The 25581-nt window shown below is 35.2% G+C and overlaps 3 protein-coding genes across 9 annotated transcripts; all 3 read right to left on the reverse strand.

The window, feature by feature from the left end:
* Positions 1–4880: 4880 nt before the first annotated feature.
* LOC100260766 (signaling peptide TAXIMIN 1) lies at positions 4881–5767 on the reverse strand. Its single transcript, XM_002279545.5, has 2 exons — positions 5312–5767; positions 4881–5226 (listed from the first exon to the last, which is right to left on the reverse strand). Exons 1-2 carry the CDS (start codon positions 5416–5418, stop codon positions 5103–5105), a joined length of 231 nt encoding a protein of 76 aa, XP_002279581.1. The 5' UTR covers positions 5419–5767; the 3' UTR covers positions 4881–5102.
* Positions 5768–5989: 222 nt separating this feature from the next.
* Positions 5990–15792, reverse strand: LOC100265975 (uncharacterized). Of its 4 annotated transcripts, none has more exons than XR_009467144.1 (9): positions 15261–15730; positions 14398–14639; positions 14219–14315; positions 7081–7264; positions 6903–6984; positions 6684–6741; positions 6456–6583; positions 6293–6345; positions 5990–6163 (listed from the first exon to the last, which is right to left on the reverse strand). XR_009467144.1 is itself a non-coding variant. In XM_002279501.5 (7 exons), exons 1-7 carry the CDS (start codon positions 15699–15701, stop codon positions 6512–6514), a joined length of 1176 nt encoding a protein of 391 aa, XP_002279537.2. In that variant the 5' UTR covers positions 15702–15792; the 3' UTR covers positions 5990–6511. The 4 variants fall into 4 exon arrangements, 1 of the variants encoding a protein (XP_002279537.2); XR_002031285.2 differs by having other exon boundaries at positions 5990–6166; XR_002031284.2 differs by having other exon boundaries at positions 5990–6345.
* A 663-nt stretch (positions 15793–16455) lies between these two features.
* Positions 16456–23319, reverse strand: LOC100264393 (transcription factor GTE4). 4 transcript variants are annotated; one of them, XR_786952.3, is made up of 6 exons: positions 21177–23238; positions 21037–21082; positions 20826–20939; positions 20591–20667; positions 17054–17131; positions 16456–16863 (listed from the first exon to the last, which is right to left on the reverse strand). XR_786952.3 is itself a non-coding variant. In XM_002276159.5 (5 exons), the coding sequence occupies exons 1-4, from the start codon at positions 22917–22919 to the stop codon at positions 20606–20608; spliced, it is 1965 nt and encodes a 654-aa protein (XP_002276195.1). In that variant the 5' UTR covers positions 22920–23319; the 3' UTR covers positions 16456–16863; positions 20591–20605. The 4 variants fall into 4 exon arrangements, 3 of the variants coding, with proteins under 3 accessions (XP_002276195.1, XP_059597242.1, XP_010657026.1); XM_002276159.5 differs by lacking the exon at positions 17054–17131 and having other exon boundaries at positions 21177–23319; XM_059741259.1 differs by lacking the exon at positions 17054–17131 and having other exon boundaries at positions 16456–16882.
* Between the last annotated feature and the right edge of the window lie 2262 nt (positions 23320–25581).

The raw sequence follows: 25581 nt of genomic DNA on the forward strand, positions 1-25581 counted from the left end.
AAATAGAAAGAAGAAAAAGTGAAGAAAAATAAAAAATAGATTTAAAATCAATAAATTATTTTATATGCTATTTCAAATTTATTTCACTTATTTTTTTCTTTTTTATGTAAAGTTTAAATAATTTAAATATATATAAATTTTTGTCTAATTTTAATTATATTTGATTTTCTTTCTTATTTTCTAGATTGAAACCAAACATGAGAAAATCATTTTCCCCAATTTTTTTTTTCTTTCCTTAGTATTTTCCGAGAACCAAACATAGCATTAGTTGTGACAAAAAATTAGAAAAAGAATATAACAAAAATGAGAAACATTTTATGATTCCTTTCTAGTGAAAATGAGAACTCCATACCATTAATTTATTTGGCTAGGATTTTTTCCATGCTACTCAATTTGTGGGTAGCTTTTTCATTTTGGAAGGTAAAGTGGGATCTTAAATGCATTTTCAATAAAAATATCTAATTGAAAATGAAAATAAAAATGTCTAGTTGCATGAAACCATCTAGTTTCATCATATAGATGTTTTCATCAAGATAACCATTCAAGAAAGCTATGTCAACATCCATTTGTCATATCTCATAATCGAGATGCACCACAATGGATAAGAGCACTCTAATGAATTTAAGCATGACTACTAACAAGAAGGTTTCCTATAGTTGACTATTTAAAAAAAAAGGTTTTCAAAGTTGAAACCAAGTTTTGATCGGTAAACCTTTAGCTACAAGCTTAGCTACATAAGTCTCAATCTTTCCATGTACTCATCTCTTCCTCTTATAAACCTACTCACATCCCATAGGTTCTATCCCTTCATCTGCTTCTATAAGATCCCAAACTTTGTTAGAATACTAATATTCTAACTTTCCCCATAACTCCTTGTCATAAATAAGCATCAAAGTCGCTCATTACTTTATTGTAATATGTGGGATACAATTCTCCCACTATGACGATGCTCTTGCGTGCTGGAATTGTCAAAAATAGTATATGCTAGTACCCCCGAATCTACAGTATCCTATGCAAATGTGAGACTATTTTCCCATGTCATCCACTCTATATCACCCTTTGTTTTATTACTTATCAAATAATCTTTATCTAAAAATCTAGCATTTGTATTTACCTTCTAATAATCCTAACTATTAAACTAATAAACCCTAAGACTCTCTTGTATATCCTAAAAACTAATATACCTCTTATCTTGCTTCCATCTTGTCTATTTTTGGTTTCAACATGTATACAAAATACTCTCATTGACAAATATGTCATAAACTAAGTTTACAACCTATACACATCTTGATGAGAGTTAAAAGGTATTCACTTAGAAGTTAAGATTTAATTATATGTGTGCATAAGGGCATTTTGGTCAGAAGATAAGGTTGCAAAGGAGCTTAGAACGGTCTTTTTGAATTAGAATAATTAATTAATTGGAATCTAATAGAGTTAATTAATTAATTTATGGCCTAAGCCCAAAATGAATTTAAGCCACTTCAATCCACAAGAAAGTCTTTATAAATCCCCTAAAGGTTTAATGTTAGACATTAATTCATTCATTTCATCTCCTAGAGAAAGAGAAACCTAGCCTCCATCCACACCGAGAGAATTCCATCATTCTCTAATGTCAAGGTCAAGGAGAGAGCCATCAAATGATAAATTATTTCCTATAAAAATTTTCAATATACTTATTTTCCAAATTGGAAACTCTAATATAATAAGAAAACTTCTAATTTATGACTTAATTTTGATCTATTTACTCAAAATTGAATTTTAAATGAGTTAAATATGAATTAAATAAATTAGAGTTATAATCAAGTTAATTAACATAATTATTAAATAGGTTAATTTAGGTCAAATTTATGTTATGTAATTGATCCAAAAATATTCTATTTATTAACTGAACTATGCAAGTTGACAGAAATTTAACCCAAATATGATTATACTCAACCCAAATCCTTGAAAATATATTAAGTTTAAAATAGAGTTATAATCAAGTTAATTAACATAATTATTAAATATGTCAAATTTGTATTATGCAAATTGACCCAAAAATAACCTATTTATTATATGGACTATGCAAGTTGATAGAAATTTAACTCAAACATGATTATACTCAACCTAAAGCCTTGAAAAACATGTTAAGTTTAAATTGTGTTAATAAATTGTATCAAACTTTGTTATCCTTAGGCTTAAACTCCAAGCAAGGAACTCAAGTGACACAGCGAGAGACCAAAAATATGGCAAATGATATCACTAGTTACATTAGATAGCTTAACAAAATAATGAATTGGTTTAACAAAACTTCTAACAATTTCCTTAATATTTAGGAAGCTAACAATAATAGTTATAACCATTATTAATCTTCAAGTAGCTTAACTGTTAAAGATTGATATTAGCTCTAAGAACACATGGCAATTGAGGTGGAAACCTGCTATCTATCATCCTCCTACAAGATCATAGGTCTTGGGACAATGGAAAGCTTAGTTTGAAAACCTAAGGACCGAAAGCTTGGCAAATGCTTGGTGATGATATCTATGATCCGGTCAACAAATAGAACTTAGTGAATAATAAGATCTTTCTTTAAGACTATCTCAAATGAAGTGAAGATCAAACTCTATATGATTTGATTGAGTATGAAACATAGGTTTATCTGCTAAATAAGTAACACTTTTATCATCAAACCAAACAAGGGAGAGCAAATTGAGGAATGCAGAGTTTCTTGAGAACTGATTGAATATACACAATCTTAATTGTAACAAAGGCTAATCCACGATACTTAGAATCAACACTACTCCAAGAGACCATACCTTGTTTTGTAGATGTCTGAGAGGCTAAGTTAGATCCAAAAAACACACAATAACCACCCTTGCTCTTACAATCTTTAGGGTAAAAAACCCAATCAACATCAATATAGTCTTGAAGATTAAGAGAGAAAGATGATTGCAATTGGAAGCCATGAGACAAAATCTAGATTTGGCTCATATATTGTATCACCATGGAAGGATAGATCTTCAATCCTTCAATATGCTCTTCAAAGCCATTGGCAAAGATCACATTCTCTATCTATGTGCACCAAAGAGTATATATGCTTCTATCGAGCATGATCATGAGAGCATGATTGAACATCTACAATGGCTAAATCAAATCAAAGGATAGGAAAGAAGTGAAGTTTGTAGTGGCTTGAGAGGATTGCAAGCTAGAAGATTGAACTGAAGTTGCCATATAAATAGCAAAAGTGTTTGGAAAAAGAGAAAATGTAAGGAAACTCAAGAAAACTTAAAAAGAAAATCATAGAATTGAGAGTCTTTAGCGAGAGGTGCTCTCATACCAATAAAGTTTATGAAAAAACTTGAAAACAAAATTTAGAAATCAGTCGCTTAGTCACTTTTTGAGGTAAGATTTACTATATTTATAAAAGAGTTACATTAGATAGCTTAACAAAATTATTAACTAATTTAACAAAACTTTTAATAATTTCACGAACTTTTAGGAAGCTAACAATAATAGTTATCTTCATCACGTAGCTTGGCTATGGAAGATTGATAATGGCTGTGAGAACACATGGTAGCTTCTTGTCTATCACATTCATATGTCTAAGCTTAGAGTTTGTATTGGACATGATCAAAGGAAACTTGTTTCAAAGTTTTGCCCCAAATGGATCGGGCTTGTATACCAACTCAGCCCAATAAACTGGAGTAGGCCTGACCCAATCGGCCTGTTTATATCCCTAACTTTATATAACAAGGCTGTCCTCAAAATCAATACGCAGAATCCATCTAGGACAACTTGACCGCAAAAGAAGAGGATAATTATAATAATCACTGCAAGATAAAACTTATTTCTTAATTAGAAAATTTATTATTATATTATTTTTTTTAATTAAATTTTTTTTCAAGTATTAAAAATATTAAAAACACTTTTTAAAATCACTACTAAATAGACTCTTAGAGCACGTTTGGTAGTAATTTTAGGAAGAGTTTTTAGTATTTCTAATATTTGAAAAATTTTATCATTTAAGTATTAAAAATGTTAAAAACGTTTTCTAGAATTGTTTGACAATGATTTTAAGAAACGTACCCAATATTTTTAATACTTGAAAATTTTTATCATTCAAATGTTAATTAGAAAATTTATTATTATATTAATTTTTTTAATTAATTTTTTTTCAAGTATTAAAAATATTGAAAACCTTTTCTAAAATCACCACTAAATAAACTCTTAAAATCCGTTTGACAGTGATTTTATAAAACACTTCTAATATTTTTAACACTTGAAAACTTTTATCATTCAAGTGTTAAAAAAATTAAAAACGTTTTCTAAAATCGCATCATATTATCCAAGTTCCTTTAATTCACCAAAATTTAATTTAAAACTACCATTAATTCATTGGACAAATTGGCATGGTCCATTTTCCACCTAATGAAAGGAGACTAAGCTCCTTATCCCAATTAAAAGAATCAATCATAAAACCCCCAAGGGATGTTGTGGTTCGATTCCCCTATGACATCTTTCATTCTTCACAAATAAAATAATGCATTGAATCATTTTCTTGAGGGATGCTTCAAGAAGAGTGACTCTCAAGGCTCAAACCTTCATAATTAGGTATGTTGATTCATATTTAAATAACGATCTCATATCATGGTTTGAATCCACAGCCAAAAGAATTGTCGATAAAGCTTCCAATCTACTTTTTTCAAAAGTTAGAATCATGAAAGCCCAGTGGTCTGTACTACTTTAGTAAAAGTGATCCTCAGAAAGCAATCCTGATGGATCACAGAAAATTTCTTTATAGTATTCTGAAACCCACTTAAAAATGAAGAATAAATTCATTAATTTCAATTCAAATATAAGCTTAAATAAACCACCCAAAAATAATAATATTAACAATCAAATGAAACAAGCCCAATATTCATTCACACAGATCAGGAGATTGGAACAAATCAAATTCCATCTACTTTTCTTAGGATTTGAAATACAGGAGTGGAGATTTGAGGGAAATCATCCATACATACATAGATATAACGATTGTACAGGGGAGAATCAGAGAAACAGATGAAAATTAGGAGGAGGCAATATCAAAATGAAGAAGAGAAAAGAAGGGAGAAGGAAAAAGGCTAACAAGGGATCTGAGATGTGAACCACTCCATCACATGAATGGGGGCCTTGATCAGCTCCAGCGCAAGCTCTACTAGTACCGTCACGCACAAGCAACAGGGGCATATGCACGTCAACAACAACCTGAAAATCAAAACCCCGAAATCAGGAAAATCAAGAAAAATCAAAATCAAAAATCGGAAATCAGAGGGAAAGAAAGAGCACAGACCCGACGATCCAGATGACGACGCCGATGATGGAGATGAGGAGAGAGAGGAAAGCGAAGGGAAGGCCTAATAGAAACCCCAAGGGCCTGCAATCTCCGTCGCAGCACATCTTCAGTTATGTCAAGTTTTTTTCCCTTTTTTTTTGGGGGGTTTCTTGTTTGTTTTGCAGGGATTCGTTTTTTCTCTCCAAAGGGACACACGTTCTCAAGGCTTTTAGCCCCACGCGACGATAATGCTTGACCCAGGAATGGGAATGGGAAACGGGAAACGGGAAACGTAACCTCTTTATATTCCCATTCTTGGAAAGTTGCTTGCTTTTATCTCATCCCCTTCCCCCTTTCTCTTCACTTCTCTTTCACGTACTCTCTGTTGATTCAATTTTGCAAATAGGGAGTTCCAGAATTATAAAAACACTAAGAATGGGATTTTTCAAAACTATTTTTTGAGGACAATTTCAAAAAATATTTGCAAAAGTAACCCCTTATCACATATCAATTTTTTTTAAAGATAAATTTATCAAAAAGTCAAATTGGCATCCCTTTACTAACATGGCCGAATTATTTATCTACTTATTTATTAGTTGTCCTCATGTAACCCATGTTGCCATGACTCATGAGTTGGCACTAGGCACTATCGAATCGAAGGGAGACTGTGAGTCACAAAAACAATAAAAAATAAAGTGGCCAAAACGACAGCATCCACTGATAATCTTATCCTGAAGGGTCTTAAGAGGAAGAATTGTAGTAGCCTGTAGGCCCCCAGAGGGGCAGACGACTCCCAAGTTTCAATCAGGAGCAGATGCACATGTCTATATCGAATACTTCCAACTCAGATTTTTATCAGGGCATTAGTACCTACTGAAGAAGAAGGGTAAGTTTGAAAATTATCAATATTTACAGTAAAATAAACCCTGATTATGAATGGAAAAATGTCCAAAGAGAAGAAAATTGGAAAAAGAAAAGCAGTGGTCCCCCAGTTCACACCTTCCTGCAGGTCAGGTAGAATTGTTTGATATGTCTGATGTTGTGCTGAGACTCTGTGATGCACATAAAACAGATTCAGCAAACACCTGGCCTTGGATGTATTGGAGGTATGACATCAAACAACAGAATTCATATGAGTATAGGGGCAGAGCCTGCTTTGTACCAGCTGCCCACATGTGAGAGAATTTTCAAGCTTGAGCTGATTGTGTCAAACAAAACTTATCCAGGAGGCCTATTCAAACTTGAGTTCTCATTTTCCATAGAGATGATGCAAGCAAGCCTTTCATAAACCTGTCATGTATTTGGATTTTATGATTTCCTTTGTAAAGAAAGAGGAGATAAAACAGTCAATTTAATGGTATTAACAAGTGGAATTTTGAGGATTACTTACCTCGGACAGTGGCTCACTTTTATCCTGTTTAACCTCAGATGTAGATGATGTGTCATACCTACACAACATATGAGTCATGAAGGACAAAAAAAAATTCCAAGCTTTACAGATGTAGAAAGGAAAATTTGAGAATAATCAAACAGGGGAAAGAGAAGTAATTCTTGGAAATAGATTTCAACCTACAACCAAATTGATCATGAAAACATCCAATTTTCTCACCAATCACGAGGAATTCCAGCTTCATCTCGAGCTGAATAATTGAAGGGTCCTTTCAATTCCACATTGTATTCTTTTAACAAGTCTGCATGGTTACTCAAAATAAAATTCTGTATAAAAAGGCTGTACCCCTTAAAATGGAATTGATGCACTCGATCATAAGTTTGATGAGCTACTAGACCTTTGAAAGTGGAGCAAGGAGCACGGCCCATTTTCTGGCAGACCGAAACAAACCAGTGGACACCAACTGCAACATGTGCAACTTCCTCATCAGCAATTCTAGCTACAATGTTAGATGTCCTAGAATCCCCAAAGCCAATGAGTTTTTGCACCAGCCGTGGCCCAGCATCCAGTCCTCGAGCCTCCTACACCAATAACAGAAGAAAATTCTCATATATAAATAAACTAAAACATATCCAGAAACTTGATTAGATGTGCAACTCAAGGGCAGTGGTCCTATAGGAACTATATAGAACTTTCTTAGGCTGCTTCAGCCAGATGCTTCAGCCAGAATCTGACAGAGGAACTGTCGTTTCTCTTCTCTTCTCATACAGAATAACTTCTGTAACAGGGGGAAAATATTAAAGCAGTTTAGGAAATACATCAATTAATATAAGGAATCTCATGCTAAAACAGATGCCTCAACCTGCTACAGATACACATACAGATAGAGGCCTCGATTCTATAAGAACCCCCTCAAGTTATCCAAATATCTAAAAAGGATGGTTATGTAAACACCCCATCATTCACACAAATACAGAGAGTAAGTACAACAAAAAATCCAAAAGAGAGAAGGAAACACATTTAAATCAAATAAAAACATGGATGAGGAATTTGTATAAAACTTAACAAACTATATTGAAGGGCATGTTCAGAAGCAAGAGCAAACTCCAAATAACCTGCTTAATTTTATCTTAAAAAGTGACATTCAAATAGTAGGTGTAGGAATGCAGCTTCAGCAAGAATCCTAGCCCTTTCTCAACATCTACCAAAAGAACAGATCGTAGCCTGTTTTCCCTTTTTCCTTTTTCTTTCCCTTTTTTTTTTTAGGAAATCAACATAAAAATGGTTTTAGTCATAAAAATGATAAATGAAGTTTAAAGTTGTATATAACTGCAGCATTTGGGTTTCAGCAAAGGCTTAGAGAAACTCCTAATAAGCAATCTAGAAGTGCTTGCCTGCTCCCAAGCACCTGTAAACAAACTATACAGATTTATCCTATACCATCATCATCCAAAGACATTGATTTTTTAGGCTATAGCAATTTGTATTGTATGTTTCCAGCAGCACATTGTCTTTCGAATTCCACATTTTAATCAGCTTCTCCCATTTCTTAAAAGTGTAAGTGCAACCATCCATCCATCAGAAAAATAATATGGGGAAACAAAAGCAGAAAGCAAGCAACCAAAAAACAGTTAGAAGAAATTAGAGAGGTGATACTCATTAAAGTTTGCCTAAAGCATGATATGTCACTGTCCTTAAAGTAGTTCTATTATCCTTTAAGACATCCTAAGTGCAGCAAGATGATAGGTGTTCTACCTCTAAGATTCAACAGCCAACAATGCTAGTAGAGGTGCACTCCTTAGGAAAACAGTAAAGACAACTCTTTGAGTTTGTTCCTCCAAGATTAGTGATGAACAGCCAAGATGGAATGTAAAGGCAATTCTTTGGGTTTGTTCCTCCAGGACTTGAATGAACGACAGAGATGAAATGCTGTCAGTTATGAGTAGGAGAGAGCAATCACAACGGCACTCACAGAAAAACTCATAAAGGAGACTCTCAGGTAGAAGGCTGTAGAACTTAGAAGCTCTCAGAAGGAAGAATAAGAAACTCAAAGGAGCCTGGGTGTCCGTCGGCGAGGTGGGGGAAAAGGCCAGATAAATGAATCACTCAAGGGATTTAATTTCATCAATGAATGGTGATTGCACTTGGTTAAGTAATGAAATTGCACTGTATAACTGAAATTTGAAATTCAAATTTCATATATCCAAATCCAAAAAAATTAGTGTGGATGGGGTTCCCCTTTGTTCTTGCAATGAATCCCAGTTAAATGGTCTCTAGTCCAACCCCCTAAAAATCAGGTCTCATGAGCATGTGTGCCTTTCCATTATCTGGTCACAAGCCCTTGAGGCTTATAAAGCACTTTCTGACTCCTATTCCTTATCCAATGTGGGACAAGGAAATAAGCCTTTACTCATGTACTCTTTCTACACTGTTAACTTGCATCATCATTACCCAGAACATTTACCAACTACAATAAGCAGTTGCTAAATGCAAGCTTTTGAAGATATCATATCAATGCACCATTGATATGACATGAAGTTCTTTCAAGACAAGGAATCATAGAGTCACATAACATTTGATTCCAAATATAAACAATAATAAGACGAGGAAGAGGATGAATAAGAGGTCAAAGGAATGAAGATAGACTTAGGAAGATGAAGGGTATTAAAAAAAGAAGAAAAGAATTTAAGGATACAAATGGAGACCCTTAACAAGTGTTTTCCAACCTTGAGCAGCACCTTAAAGGAAGAAGCAATTATTTTAACTTACGACAAAAAAGCTTTATTAATAGAATCCATAATGAAGTCAAACTATTACTAGAATAAAAAGGTCAAAAAGTGTCTCAAATTCCTAATTTTTGGTTTAATTGTCAATTGCATGAGAGCTAATTTTAGTGTAAAATATTGTATATTTTTTTTTGTTTGATCAGTAAATGAAAAGAGTATTGAAAAGTGCTAAAAAGGGTTGCACCAAAGTACACACGATTTATACGACGGCCACCAAAAAGTGCCAAAAAAAGGAAGAGAAAACAAAAAACTACTCCCTCCCTCAAACTAAACTCGACCAATTAATGAAATCAATTATAGACATTGAGCTTTCACCTATAAATAGTTTGGTCTAGGTTAACAAGTTATATAAAAATAAGAATTTCAGCCTTTGAATAGAGAGCTCCACAAGTTATGAAAAGAGGTTTCTTTATTGGACAAAGAAAAGGATTTAGGCAATTTTTGTTAAAAGGCTAAAGGTGGTCATGGGCATTTTACCCAAAAATGGTGAAGCATAAGACTCAAGGTGGAATAAGGAAAATAATAAATAAATAATAAAGAAAAAAATCTTAAAATTTTTGAAAAAAAATACTAATAAAATGACAAAATTTGGATAATAAGAAAATTATGAAATTCATAACAACCAAATTAGTCGTTTTTCATTATCAAAAGTTTCTAATTTAATTCCTCTTCCTCTCTTTGAAAATCCAACCATCTCTTATGGCTTCATAAAAAAAAATTCAATAATACCATAACTATCTCTAGTAGTGCCCTTCAATGAATCATAATCATATCTAATTTTCTATTAGCCTGAATGCTTACTCATTCTTCTTCATCCGTCAACTAGGTGGTTTTTTTCCTATATCTATTAATAATTTTTTTTTGATAAGTAAAGAAAATTCATTTAAAAAGAGACGCCTAAAGAGCGACTCAAGGTATACAGCCTATGTAAGGTATACAAACCTATACACCCGCCACCAAAAGAGACCAAAAACATATAAAGACCCACCCACCAAAAGGCCCAACATCTTACAATGATCCCACCCAATCTATAAAATTCACCAAAGTTTGAGGGCATTCTACTATAAACAGCTTTGCCTCAGACCAAAGCGAGCATAAAAAGGAATATTTCAACCTCTGTATTGATATAACATCATCCTTGAAGGCTAAACGATTTCTCGCCTTCCAAACCGTCCAAAAAATATGCAAGGGCGCCGCCCTCCACACTTTCCTGTGTTTCTTGCCCACAGAAGAAGTCTGCCAACTAAGCAAAGTCTCTCTAACTGAACACGGCATCACCCAAGACACCCCAAACAAAGAAAAAAGCAACTCCCATAAGACTCTTGTTTTGGAGCAGTGGAGCAACAGATGATCTATGGTCTCCTCCTTTTCCATACACATGTAACATCTATTAGCCAATGACCATCCTCTTCTCTGAACAAGATCTAGGGTAAGCGCCTTGCCCCATGCGGCCTCCCACGCAAAAAAGCTGATTTTGGGTTGTACCCACACCTTCCAAATGCAGCTAGATGGGAAAGAACTAGGGCAGTCCGCTTCTAGAGCAAGGTATAGAGACTTAGCCGAAAAAATACCACTCTTTGTTTCAGTCCAAACTACCTTATCATCTTCGTCGCCAATGACTCTCTTCCCATGAAGACACCCCAAAAATAATTCCGCCTCCTCCATCTCCCAATCATTTAGGGCTCTTGAAAAACAAGGGTTCCAACCCCCTCTACCCCCTTGTACCAAGGGATCCCAAACATCCGCCACCCAAGCTTCCTTTTCAATCGATAAGGCATAGATGGAAGGAAACGAATCGCACAGAGGGGCATCCCCACACCATCTATCCCTCCAAAAGCTCACCCTCCTCCCATTGCCAACACTAAAAGAAATCCGCTCACCCACCAAATCCCAGTCCATCCTTATCGCTTTCCAAAGCCCCACGCCATGCGCCTCTCTCACTTCCCGCGTGCGCCAACCCCCTCTATCTTCCCCATACTTCCCTCTAATCACTTGATTCCACAAAGCCTCTCTCTCGTTTGCAAAACGCCAATTCCATTTAGAAAGGAGTGCCTTATTGAGATTGGAAAGGCATTTGATCCCTAAACCCCCTTTCTTCTTGCTTAAGCACACCACCTTCCATCTTACTAGATGTGGTTTACGCTCCAAACTGCCACCGCCCCAAAGATAAATATTAATAATAAGATAAATATTATACATAAGCTCAAATACTACAAAGGGTTAATTTGAAACCAACAAAGCCATGATTTTAAAAGGTTTAACCCTAGCATTGGACCCAAGTTAAAACATATAAAATCTATAACCAAACCTCACAAAAGCATAAAACCATTAAATATTAAGGCTTAAATCTCTTATAAAATATATATCAAAAGCTCACAAAGGTTCTAAAACCATTAAAATCCTTCAAATATTTGAGGCTTAAGACTTGAGTATCCCTATATCAAGGTTATAGCCTCAAGTATCCCAATGTTGAGTCTATAGCCTAGAGGCTAATTCATAGAGTCTCACCTTAAAGCGTAAGCCTCAATAGCCTTTTAAAACACCGGATTAAGGAATATCTCTATAAATATTCTTACAAAGAAAAACATTATTAGATAGAGATAGACATATAAAGTCATGGCTAAGGATGTAGAGATATTAGAAAGAGTAGGAGACATGCAATGGAGCATAGCTTGAATTTAATATATGGCTACTAGAAGCAATGAAGCATGGAATTGTCTCGGAACTTGGTCTTATATCTATGTTCTCTTTCCTCTGTAATTTTCTCTATGATTAGATTTGTTCTATCTCATTTATAAATTGAGGCGTAGTTGGTCAAATCATATTAAAACCATACATATATTAAGGAATGGATTTGTTGATCTTTATGTTATTACACAACAAAATGGTATCAAATCTTTTGTTGCCACAACAAAAAACATTCAACCATGAAAGAATTTTTATTTATTTTCTTCCTTCATATAATAATAATTGAAGATGTTTCCCTCATTTAAATTCTTAACATTAGTAACATTACCTACAATAAAACCTTTAGTTCTATTAAACTAAGGTTTGGCTAATTTTGATTTTGATGATAACAAAATAAGGTTTAAATCTAATGATTATATTTAAGCGTTATAGGCAAGAAGACCTCCTTGGAACCATCAAAAAGAAGATACATGAAGCAAAAGAGGATTTCAAGAAAATGTTTATCAAGTTTATCATTGGGATACTTTATGTAAGATGATGGATGCATTAAATTAGGAATGCATGTTTTTGTTAAAGCACCAAAACATTCATCCATAAGTTTCTAATTGGTTTTATACTTTTATAATTTGTATGAAAATAATTTTGAGTATAGAAAGACATAGCCTAGGAGACTACCTTGAACTTCAAGCTTTTCACGAAAATCTTTACGGTTTCTTTAAAACATTATCGACTTAACTAAAGTGCTTTACACTTGAAAAATTTCTCAAAACATCGGTTAAGACTTTGTTAGAAGGTGGTCTACATTCATATAAGTTAGTTTAAAAAGGTCTTAACCCCAAAACATGCATGAACTTTCAAAAAATATTGGGTTAGATGACATACGGATGGCTAGGCAATCATCCAATTATTATGCAGATGCCTAGGTGATTATCCAATTGTCATGCAGATGTCCAAACAGTCATCTAGTTGTCATATGGATATCTAGGTGGTCATCCACTTGCCTTGTTTTGGGACAAAATGGCTATTGGAAATTTCAAAGCAAAACAGGCGTTCACCTGAACAGCCACTTACCTTAAGAAGTGATTTTTGGCTACTGGAGGCCATGTGGGGACGTCCACCTAGACGATCACTTGGCAATGTGGATGACCAGGTGGACATGCACATCTTCTTTATGGCCTCCAATGGCTAATATGCGGATGACCACACGAACGTCTAGTCTTAGGAAACTTATTTCCAATGGCTAGTTTGACTTTTAACTCTTATATAAAAGCTTTATACTTCATTTATAAATAAGAGAAGATTTCCAAACAATTATTGAATCAACTTTTGAGCCTTCGGAAAATAGTTTTGAGTACATAGGGCTTAGACTTGCATTCTATTCTTAATGCACCTAATCAATTATAGTTTTCTTTGTATCCTTAAGCAAAATTTGTAAACAGTATTGAAAAATTCACTTCTTGTAAATCTTGTGAAGTGAGATCAAGTATGAGGTATCACTTAAGGGAAAAATCTAAATCTAAGGTATCACTTAGGGAATTCAAGAGTGAGGCATCTCTCGAGGAAAATTGTAAATGCTCATTAGAGCAAATCAATCCAACTATAAAGCTTGAAGGCTTGGTTTGGAAACCTTGGTATAGTGGAACCTCAAGCTTGGGATTGAAGCTAAAGGAGAGTATATATAGGCCGGGATTGAGCCGAACCACTATAAATTGGAGTTTGCAATCTCTTTTCTCGAATCTCTTTATTTATTGTCCTTTATTATTTTTATTATATAATTGCTTATATTGTCATTTGCATTCTCTAAGTTTAAATTTTTAAAAACTGATTATCACCTTATTCAACCCCCTCCCCCAGAGTGATTACCTTAAGTTGATATAGCTAGAATCCTAACAAGTTTTGTACTTGAATAAGAAAAAATTGTAGAGAAAAAAGGAAGATAAAGCAAGTAATGCTGCAAGTTATTATTTCCTTAAAGCATAAGCAATAAAGCATTGCATTATTGTGCCTTAAGTACTCTGCATTATCATGCCTTAGAATTGTGTTCCTAAAGCATGAGGTCACCTGGACCAGTGGGATTGCCACCAGACGTGCAGCAACATTGTTAGATGATTTTGCACATTCCCTCCAAAGAAGATTATGAGCAGGCATATCTCCATAACTGTTATCGAGAAGAAGAAAAATGAAAACCAGTTGAATCAACAGGACCCAATTATAAAACCCAAATTAACAGCCATGCTCACTTGAAACCTAGTTCAGCCAGTCTCTGTGAACACCAAGCAAAATGGCGACTCTCGTCATCAGCAACACGAGCAAAATCAGCAAAAAAGCCCTCTCCAAGAATCTTGCTGTAAGGTGAAAAGCGGACAACCGTGTCCCATGCCAAATCAATTGCATTTAGCTCCACATGAGCAAGATTATGGAGCATGTATGCATTTAGAGGCAAACCTGAGTTTTTGGGAGCTGGAATTTCCTTTGGAGAAACCTGAATTTCACAAAAACAGGCCTAAAATGAGTATACCCACATTTCTACCTACCCACTAATCAAGATATGAGTAACCAACACAATGCAAAATCAGGAAAAGCATCAAACACAGACGTTCAATAAAAAATATATAAGGAACAAAACCCATCAAAATAACAACCACTAATCAATAGATATCAAAATTATGGAAAAGAAAAACCCCAATTCAAAATGCTTATGCATTAGAGGAAATCAGCCCATAGCAAATCCATCCCCCCACCCTTCAAAAATTTTAATTTCAGATGTTTAAAAGATTAAAAGGGACAAATTGCATTGAAAATTAACCACCAATATAAATGAGCAATCCCCATATCTCAAAACCATTAATAACTTCAATTCTGGATGTTCAAGAAGGTAAAAAAGAAATCAAAACCTATTAAAATTGGCATTGCCACAATCCTCATAGACCATTTTGAATCCCAAAATGAAATTATCTGCGATTTCGTGGTCTTACCAATCAAATTTAAAATACAACAATAACAATTAAAAATATCAAAATTAATAAATTTTATAGTTGCCCATCAGAGAACAAAACGCAAAAAGTTGAAAACCAATAAGGGTTTTGTGAATGAGAAGAGAAACCAGCTGGGGTTTGGCAGGGCGAGCAGGCCGATCGGGCGCTTGGGAGTCCCCAATGGGGAGATGCTCTGTTCTCCACCTAGAGTAGGCGAGATGAGATAGTTTGGACTTGGTGAGAGGGTCACTGGTGGAGAGAACCAGAGAGCCCATTCCAGCCAGAGAAGAAGCCAAAGCCATGGGGCCCTCACAGACTTCAAGTGATGTGCAGGGCGATGGTGGTAAAGGTTCTGGACCATTGGGTCCCCAGAGCCGGTTTTTATTGAGTGGATTCTCTCTCCAGCTCTGGAGACCCGACCATGGAGAGTAGTGCAAAGAAGAAGAAGAAGAAGACGACGACGACAAGGGCTTTGTCCTGAAGCTAAGGGGTGGGAATAATGAAGAGCACCAAGCGCAGCGCAGGGTTGTGGAGAGCATGGGCCTGAGCTTCAGCAGTTGTATTGTCATTGCCTCTGCCCTTTCATCCACAGGACCTAATTTGTGGGGAAATTGGATTTTTTATTATTTTAATAATCATATTTCCAACGTAACTGTGAATAACTTAAAAATAATTTAAGAAAAATAAAAGGGATATAAATGACATGGTATTAATTCCCCCGAAAAAATTTGATAAATTACGTATGCTAATAAAAAAAAAAAGGTTATATTTGTTTCCCAATTTGGTTAAAGAATTCAATTCCATAAAAAAGTAATTGGAATTCCAAGGATTTATATTTTAGAGTTATAGGCCCTCTTTAAAAAGTGTTTTCAAAAACAATTTTTGAAAATCATTTTTTAATATTTTATAAAATAAAAATTTAAGATCCTCTTCACCTAATTTTTTATATTTTTAAATATATTTTAAAAATAATTTTATATGTAGTACCTTATTTTTAGTTATTCTTTAATGTTTTTAAACATTTATGAACCATGGACTGATGGACATGGCTGAGGCTGATAATGTTTAGGGAGCTCAAAAGCCATTCAATCCAGCAAATGAATACCTGGATTCCAGTCGTAACATTCCCTGCAACAATTCTTTGCCTTCATAATACAAGCCTACTCAATCATTTGATAAATCCAATGCACCTCATAAACCTACCATGGTAACAACGATTCCATTTATTACGCTCTCCAGAAGAGCATTTGCTTGGATCAGGAGTAAAATGTCATCCTGCCTTTAACAAAGACCACAGTTTTTTATCTGCCCAACAGCCAAAACTCAGTAAAAAATATTTCATGTGAAGCGATTATAACTACATGTACTAGGATTACAGACAATATTGTGTATGATGGCAAAGAATAGGGCCTGAATCTTCAAAGACAAGACCAATAAACAGCTGCAGCTTACATGAGTAGCAGTAGTTAGCAATGTACATGTGCTGAGATTAACTAATCAACCCACTGTATCTAATCAACACTACATCCTACCATTATCATACAAATTCCCAATGCTATTTGATGATGATTGCAAAGTTGATAAAATGATGAGAAACAAATTGCACTCTGCCAGCAAAGTGGGGGAGACCTCAATACTCTTTCCACTATACAACCACCAGATGTGAGTGCTCATCATTCTCCGAAAACTTCAGACAACAAAATGTGGATTCGTCGTCTAAACTTCTAACTTCTGCAAAAGCAAAAAACAACTAAATAAACAAATAAACAAAATTAAAAAAACCAAAAAAAATATAATTAATAATTTACTTAGCATTATATGGTTAACAAATCTAGCAACTTCAATCAAAGCTGTTTGATGACCAAATAGAAGTTTAGTGTGGTTGGTACAATGTTTCACCACACAAAGGGAGGAAAATAACCCGTCTAAAAGGCTTTCCTTGGGGGAGGGGGGGATTCCACATAGCAAACACAGTATAAAAAGATATACATCACCACACCTGCCACCAGCAAGAAAATACTTCAATCAAAGCTGTTTGGGGATGAAATAGAAGTTTAGTGTGGTTGGTACAATATTTCACCACACAATGGGAGGAAAATAACCCCTCTAAAATACTTTCCTAGGGGGATTTCACATAGCAAACACAGTATAAAAAGATATACAATCATTGCTCCTGCCACCCACAAGAAAATATGGGAAAATTTTTTCTTCCCTTATTCTAATGAGAAAAATCGCCAAAGTGTACTCTTCTTCTTTGCATTATATGATTAACAAACTTGGCAACTTCAATTAAAGCTATTAGGTGACAGAACTAGAGTTTAGTTTGATCGCCAAAATGTTTCATCACAGAATGTGAAGAAGACTTGGGGGAAAATCTTACATTACAAACACAATATAAAAAAGATGAACAATTACAGCTCCTGCCACCCACAAGAATACATGGGAAAATTTTACTCCCTTTTTACATAAGAAAAAACATTAGGAATCTCCTCCTCCTCACCCATTGGAGTTATGGTGCAAATGGGGTTAGGTGGGTAAGATTAGAAGGATATGGGAAGACGACTAGACATTAGCAAGCTAGTTTTCCTACAAAGGTGCCCTAGAGCTCATCATAAAATGGAAATGATTCTGTCCTATACATTGAAACTATCCAATTCAGAATCTCATTCTCCAAAATCTCCGGTTCTCCACCTGAGACTCTTCATGCAGGCTAATTTCATTCTCTCCAACCTTCTCACCTTTCACTTTGGCCAACACATTCTTGACAGGTGTTTTATCCCTCTAGAAGGCTGCTTAACTGTAGACTCATAAGAAAAAAGCATTATATAAACTAAATAGAATAGTAGACAAGATATGCTCAAAAAAGGGTATTTGTTCTCATCCAAGGATAAAAGTATCAGTTTTGACAAATATATTGATAACTCGGTTTTATGGATATATTGGAATATGTCAAGAAATATCAGTGGATATTCTGACACAAAATATCAGTAGGAAAAAAATTGTTCAAAAATCATAAATTTGGGAAAACTCCAAGAAAATTATAGAAGAAACAATAATATATGTATTAAAGTTGTTTTAATGAAAAAATTGATATACATGTATGATAAATTTGTAACATTAGGTAACTTATCAAAAAAAAATTTGTAACATTAGGTAATAATGTATTGAATTTTTTTTTTTTTTTTTTTTGATAACCGTGGATGTCCGGGCCAGCTTACGCATAATGTATTGAATTTGAAAACATATTAATGCTAAAATGATAATATATTAAGTTTGGATATATTAAAAAATATAAAAGAAATGATGATATACATAAGTATTTTTATTTAAATATATCAAAATTTTATTTATAAATTTATATTTAACTTATATTTAATTATCACACAAAATACATAATAAGATAATTAAACTTATTTAAAATAATTTTATTTTAATTTATTTATAATATAATATATATATAGATATATATATATATATATATTATAAATATCTTTTATAAGAATAAAACATATATGTGTGTGTGTGTGTGTGTGTGTGTGTGAAAATAAAACATATAAGAATGTTTGGAGCAGTGGCATGGACCTTCCATCACAAGCACAAGGTTCTTGGTTCAAACCTTGGTCATGTTATGCTTTAAAATGTTTTTTCTTTGTTCAATTTAAAACAATCCCACATCGGAAGGAGAGGGGAAAGCAATTGCCTATTTAATAAGATGGTGCCCCTTGATAAAATCACCTGTTGCTTGTGGGCCAGTGGGGCTGAGGCCCATCACTTGATCCAACTGGTCATTAGATTAGGATTTTTGTAAAAATTGGGGAAGATGTGGTGCTGATGTGGCACCGAAATAATCGGTGATATTACTGATTTTTTGGTAAAATATCTGTATATTGCCAATTTATCAGTGAAAATCAGGTAAATTTTCCAAAATTTTGGATGAAGGAGATATTGGCCCCACTTATCGTGTTAGGGCCATCTGATACCCGTCAAATCAACGATATTTCGCCGATTTATCCCAATGTTTTCTTCCTTGTTCACATCTAACTTGAACAATCCAAACAACCTAACTGAACACAAGATCAGGAAGAGTTGGGATTGGGTTGGTATTTAACATGACCAATGCACTCAAGATGCAGTTCTACCTAGTTCCTGCATCAAACCAATAGAGATAATAGTACTAGCCACCTCTGGTCCACAAAGCACATGCTTGTTGATTGAACAATTCAATTTAATGTTTAGTTCAACATAGGTTTTTTATGCACTCCAACTATACTTGGAAGATCTAAAGTAGCAAAGCAAAACCTATTCTCCCACTAAAAGCCTTAACCATATGTGACGAATTCTGTAGAGGAAAAAAAGAAGTAGAAAAATAAAAAAAGGAAAAAAAAGAAAAAGAAAAAGAAAGGGCTAAACAGTAGTCCAATGTTTGGCACATGATGGGAAACCATCCATCTGAGGACTCACCGTTACGCATCAGATTTTAAAACAACCACATGTCCAAACCATGTAAGCTATCAGTACTCAGTCTTAAAACAAGCAAAAAAATAAATCTCATGATTAGCACTTCTAGGTACTTAATCAAGGAAGCAATTTTCATTTTTATTTTTTTACTTTTACGTATCACATAAATTTTCCTTCCAACAATCCAAAGGTGTTACAAATGCCAGACCATGTGCACTAGAAAACTAAAACTCACCATCATTATTGGATCCTAAATTTGATCTTTTGCTCCAAGTAGGCATTATCAGGGTGCATCTTGCTTTTTAGTGAAAGAGACATCCATTATTTTTGTGCCATTTCAGCAGTAATGAAGATATCTCAACCAGCCTCTTGAAAAGATAGCCTCATCAAATAAGATCAAAATATCCTATCTCAATAACTTTTTACCACCGAACATATCAGAAATTTTTACTGTTCAAATTTTCAGAAATACTTGCTTGAGTTCATATATCAAAGTTACTAGAACAATATGGTATTTGGTACACAATTATTCAACTAAATGTAACCATCATAATATTGGTCCCTCCTTTTACACCAAATGTATAGAATATGTAGAAAACAAGAAATAATAGACCCTTCCATTAAATTTTAGTTAAGGAGAGGAGCCTCTCTCTCAGTCATCTAAAATAGAGATTAAGGGTCAAAATTAGGGGAACAGAACCCTGAACTTCAAATATATATATATGTTTAACGCCCCTGGAAGCTGAACTAGATCAATCAAATCCACCGTTAGTGCAAAGCATTGATCAAAAACCCAAATATGAAAGCAGGCTTGTGGGCATTATATCTATGCCTACAACCCATTATTGTCTCACAAAAACATGCTATCAGGCTGTTTATAGACCTTGCTTTCCACATAATAAAGGATAGTTTGTGAAGAAATCAAGTTCAAGGGCAGAAATAGGAAGGAAAAACCATACAAACTTTGCATCAAAATTCTCCAATAAGTACATGGTCATACCTTAACTGAATACAATCAAGTCCTAGGTGAAGGCCTAGCATCAGATCCATCAGCTGACGAAGTTTCACTATCGGAGTCTGAAATGATACACAGAGACAAGAATAATACACAGAGATGAGAAAAGAAAACCCAAACTTCATTTGAACATACATTAAATTGTCATTACCACAGGACCCAACAATATAAGATGGACAACATGATTCTGTATCAGCAAGTAAGAAATTTATCACATTACCACTTGAAGAGGATCCAGAGTCGCTGTCAGAGCTGCTTGAACTACTCGAACCACTTACATTCTCTCCTTGCTTTTCTCCTTGTACTGGAGATGAGGAGGAAATATTCCTTTCATCTGTTTGCAAGCAGAACACAATCAATTGATCATATTAAAAAACATCAGGCTATCACCAAAAGAGATTAACCAATTTGCATGGTATAAGAGTTTTTACCTATATTAGTTTCTCTTGCTGCCTCTGTCACAACTGGGACAGGATTCTGAAAAAATACAATGAATGATACATTAACACCCTAGTGATTCAGCATGAAAAAATATATATATTGGATTGGAAAATATAAACTCAAATCTTACCCTTTCCTGGATTTTCCGGGCAGCTTCTGCTCTGGCCTGAGCAAGTTCAGCTTTTCTCTTGTTCTTGCTCAGACTCTTTTTGTAATTCGTAACATACCTGTCCAACTCCCATAGAGTCTCTGCATCAACACTATCAATGTCCACTTCAATTTCATCATTGTCTTGGCAGAGGGCCGAATTATTCCTTTTGATAATATGTACAATATTGTCCAACTTTTCTGAAGGTAAATTCTGAAGGTTTGTGCTGAGTTTCTGCTTCTCCTCAAAAGTCATGTCCCTTTTATTGGGATCCTTGGCCTTGGGCTTCTTCAAAGAAGGAGTCCTGACTAATGGAGTATAATTCATGGGTTTAATTTTGGGGTCAACTGCATATGTCATTGATTCCGATCTATCCAACACCCTTCTCATTTCATGTGAGGGCAACATTGGTGGTGGGGCAGGTAGTTTCCTTGATGTAGGTGTAGGAAGACCCATTTCATATTCATATCCAAGCCTCAATTCCCGACTATACTCAGCCTCTATGACTGCCCATTTGTCCTCGAATATCTTTGATAACACCTCTGCCATTACATGAACATCTTGCCCTTTCGGATTATATGTCATAGCATTGTGAAAAGTAAGTCTTACATCCTCTGCAAACTCTCTCGGTGACTTGTACCAATTCTTGTTCAACCTAGATTTCACAGTACCTAAATCCATTGGATCCGTGATAATACTAAAATAGTCATGCAAACCAAGACCTTTTACATCAACTGGGCTATTAAAAACCCAACCATGTTTGTGCTTCATCAACCTCTCAAGCAAAGCACCACAATTCTTAAAACACTTGTTCATTGCAGACCCATATCCTGGTTCTACTCCCCCGTGCTTCTTTCCATTCAATTTCGTCTTCTTGTTACTCTCGGTGGGGAACTTCTCTTTACCAAGAAGAAACTCTGAATTCCGATAAAACTGATTCGCCTTGGGTGTTCTCTTCTCTTTCTCCACGACATCACTCCCACCCTGACTATTCTCTATGACAGATATACTTAGCTGGTGCAAAGGCCTCGACTGTGACAAAGATTTCGCCTGTGGGAAAGACCTCGATTGTTGCAAAGGTCTTGACTGTTGTAAAGGTCTAGACTCATTCACCGATGCCACTTCCGAACTAACTCTCTTCGCCACACTATCATCAACAACACCGCCCTCACTTCCCAACACATCCTTGGCTTCAATCTTCTTCACTAAAGACCTAACCAAATCAAGCTCAGTCTGCAGCTTCCTTCGAAGCTCCCGCGTCTCTTGCTTCGACCTTGTCGCCAGATTGATCTTTATTCGATTTTCCAATCTCGAAATACCAGGTTTAACGGCCCCGTTTCCAGCCGGAGGAGCCTCGATGGAACTGGGCTCTGCGAGATGTGCCCGGCTGAGGCTCGACGAATCGTCCGACACCGCAGTTTCTGCGTTGATCTCGCGCGGTTGCTGAGACGAGTTCGCGTGTTCGGAAGCTACGGCTTGAACGGGCTGTTGAGGGGTGCTGTTGTTATCGCTGTTGTTTGGGGCTGTGGTGGCGGCCGTGGCTGTGGCTGTGGCTGTGGCGAGCGCGGCGGTGGTGGCTGTGTCGGTGGGGGTGGGTGGAGCAGTAGCCTTGGGACCCTTGAAGGCTTTTCTGGTATAGACCTTGCTTTCTTGCCATCTTTTCTTCTCTCGAGAACCATCACCTCCGCCACCGCCACCACCATCGACTATAGGGCCCGAAGCCATACATGTAACTCCGAAACCCTAACCCGATCCTCACCGATTCTTCCCACAACACAGATCGATTCGAGCTAGAGTTCCAATACGCACAAAGAATCGACAAAGAATCCCAAAAAATTTTAAGAAAAACCCTAAATTTTGCGAGAAAATCGACGATCAGGATTTTCTCGAGAAACAAACGCTAGGGCTTCCAGCCAAAAGTAGGGTTTCGAAGACCAAACCCAATCCTCACCTACTCTCTCTCCAGAACTTTCTCTCTCTAAATCTAATCCCCTTATCTTACAAACTGTACGGCTCCAAATGACTTAAAAAGAACCGCAGAGTTTTGGTGCGCTAGGAAGACGTGAAGGCCAAGTTTCTTTTCCATATGCTCTCGATTCCGGTGGAAGTGGAGCGTGTTGTACACGACGCATTCACAAAGCAGGGAATTCATATATTCTCTCTTTGACGGCTGAGATTGGCTGTATGGTGGGGATTTCGATTCTTACGGTCTGACAAGTCCCCAGCGCGTTAACACGGCGCGTGAGATGGTCGACCGCTAAGTAACAAGCTGGAGGGTAGTTGATTCCACTTCATGTTTCTTGGTTGGAATATTCCATGAGTTGGGATCCAAATTTCTCATGTTGTTTTCATTATAAAAAATAAATCATAAAAATTAACATAAATCACACGCTTGTTTGTAATACTATTTATTTGGAGCTTAGTCATGTCATTAAACTTATGTGACATTAATTTAAGCTATATTAATGACTTTCGCAAATTTGGAAGCACATAATCTCATAAATTCTTTAGGATGAAGGCAAACTTAAACCTAATCTAATGATTCAATAAAATAGGACAAGTGTTTTTATTGTTTCATGACAAACGACAATCGCGTATTTTTTAATAAAGATAAATTTATCGGTAAAGATTATACTGTCGTAGGTGAATGTGAAACTTCTTTAAAGCTTTGGTTATGGAAAGAAATCCAAAAATGGTTATTGGTGCAATTAATAGAATCTTAAAGTTTTATGATGTTTCATTATTACTTCAATACATGATATTCTATCTCTTACAAGATAGATTATATTTCTAATGTTTAAATTTATTTTTGTGAATTTAGTGGAGTTCTTTACACGCCTTGGTCATGATAATGATAGCAATTTATCATCTCTATCCTTTGATGGATTTCCTATCATTTTTCAATACATGGTGCTTCCAACACAATCAAAGCTATGGTAAAATCTAATTACATCATATCCACTTAGATTTCAACAAATCCAACTTATCGAGTCCATTAGTTGATATGAATTAATGAATCTAAATCTAGATCATTCACATCCATGGGAATTAACCAATTATTTGGAATAAGAAGATTGCACTAGTTGTATCACACATACACTTGGATATGATTAGGAAATATATTCACCAATACCTCACTATTCTAAGAGAGAATGAGATATGGGAGAAACTCTAAAACTTGAGAAAAAAAAAACTTTGGGTGGAGCTTAATTAGGTAGATAACATGATGCAAGGCATGACAAGAGCAATCAATTAGCTGAATAATTCAAATAATCTCAAATAGTAGATATTCATGATGTATGGGTTCAAAATGCATCCCTAAATAGAATTAGTCGATTTGTAATTCAATTCCATTTGATCTACATGCATTGTGCCTAGATCGGAAGAGATATTGAATTGTATATTTATAATAATAGAAATAGTTCATTTATGTAATGAATAGTTTCCTACTTAAAGGTTTAGGTCAGATTGTAAGAAATTGGTGATACATTCATGCGTCTCATAAGCTAATTCCTTATAGCATTAACCTTAACAAATCGAACAACTAATTGATTAAGTCAATAAAGGGTTAAATAATTAGCTGATTAAAACTTTAAGTATTAAGTTTATACGTTGGACAATTAGAGTAGAGTCAAATGTGGTCAATGATTTGTAGAAAATAAAGTATGGTTTAACTCATTGTAAAGTGAACAAAGTTTTAAAAATGTAAAATGTGATTCTAATCAATGTTGGAAGAGGGCCCCCTCCACATGAGATGAACATGAATAATGTGTCATGTTAAATGGTTGAGCATCTCAAAATCCCTTTAGGTGGGCTTGGTCCGAAGTTGCTCTTAGCCTTCCACTTACTTCTTCACAAGCCTATTAGGATAGGTAGTGGACTATAATATATGCCACATAAAGTTCTCCTTTTCTAATATGGGATTTAGATGAACAATTGACATATGCAGTCTTCCAACAACCCCCCGTAGAGTGCATGAGCAAAGGAAAAAATAAAGAAGCTCTTTGGTCAAGATTTTTAGTGTGAGACAAAGAACTTACCCCCTAAATTGATTTTTCAACTCAAAACTATATATAGTGAGCTAGCATAAATAGGTCATACACCCCACTTGGATACCAGTGAAAGCTTTAGGATTTTTTTTTGTGTGAGACAAAGAACTTGCCTCCTAAAGTGATTTTTCAACTCAAACTATATATAGTGAGCTAGCATGAATAGGCCATACACCCTATTTAGATATTAGTGAAAGCTTTAGAGAACCTATTTAGGTTCTCAAAAGGAAAAGACCCCACCTCCACTATGGTTATTTGGTTAAGATGGTTGAAATTACACTTATATTTGTAAAGTAACCCATACCCTTCAAAAGCATAAAATATGACCCTCATAGCAC

The sequence above is a fragment of the Vitis vinifera genome, chromosome 12, assembly GCF_030704535.1.
Source record: "Vitis vinifera cultivar Pinot Noir 40024 chromosome 12, ASM3070453v1".
Taxonomy (NCBI): domain Eukaryota; kingdom Viridiplantae; phylum Streptophyta; class Magnoliopsida; order Vitales; family Vitaceae; genus Vitis; species Vitis vinifera.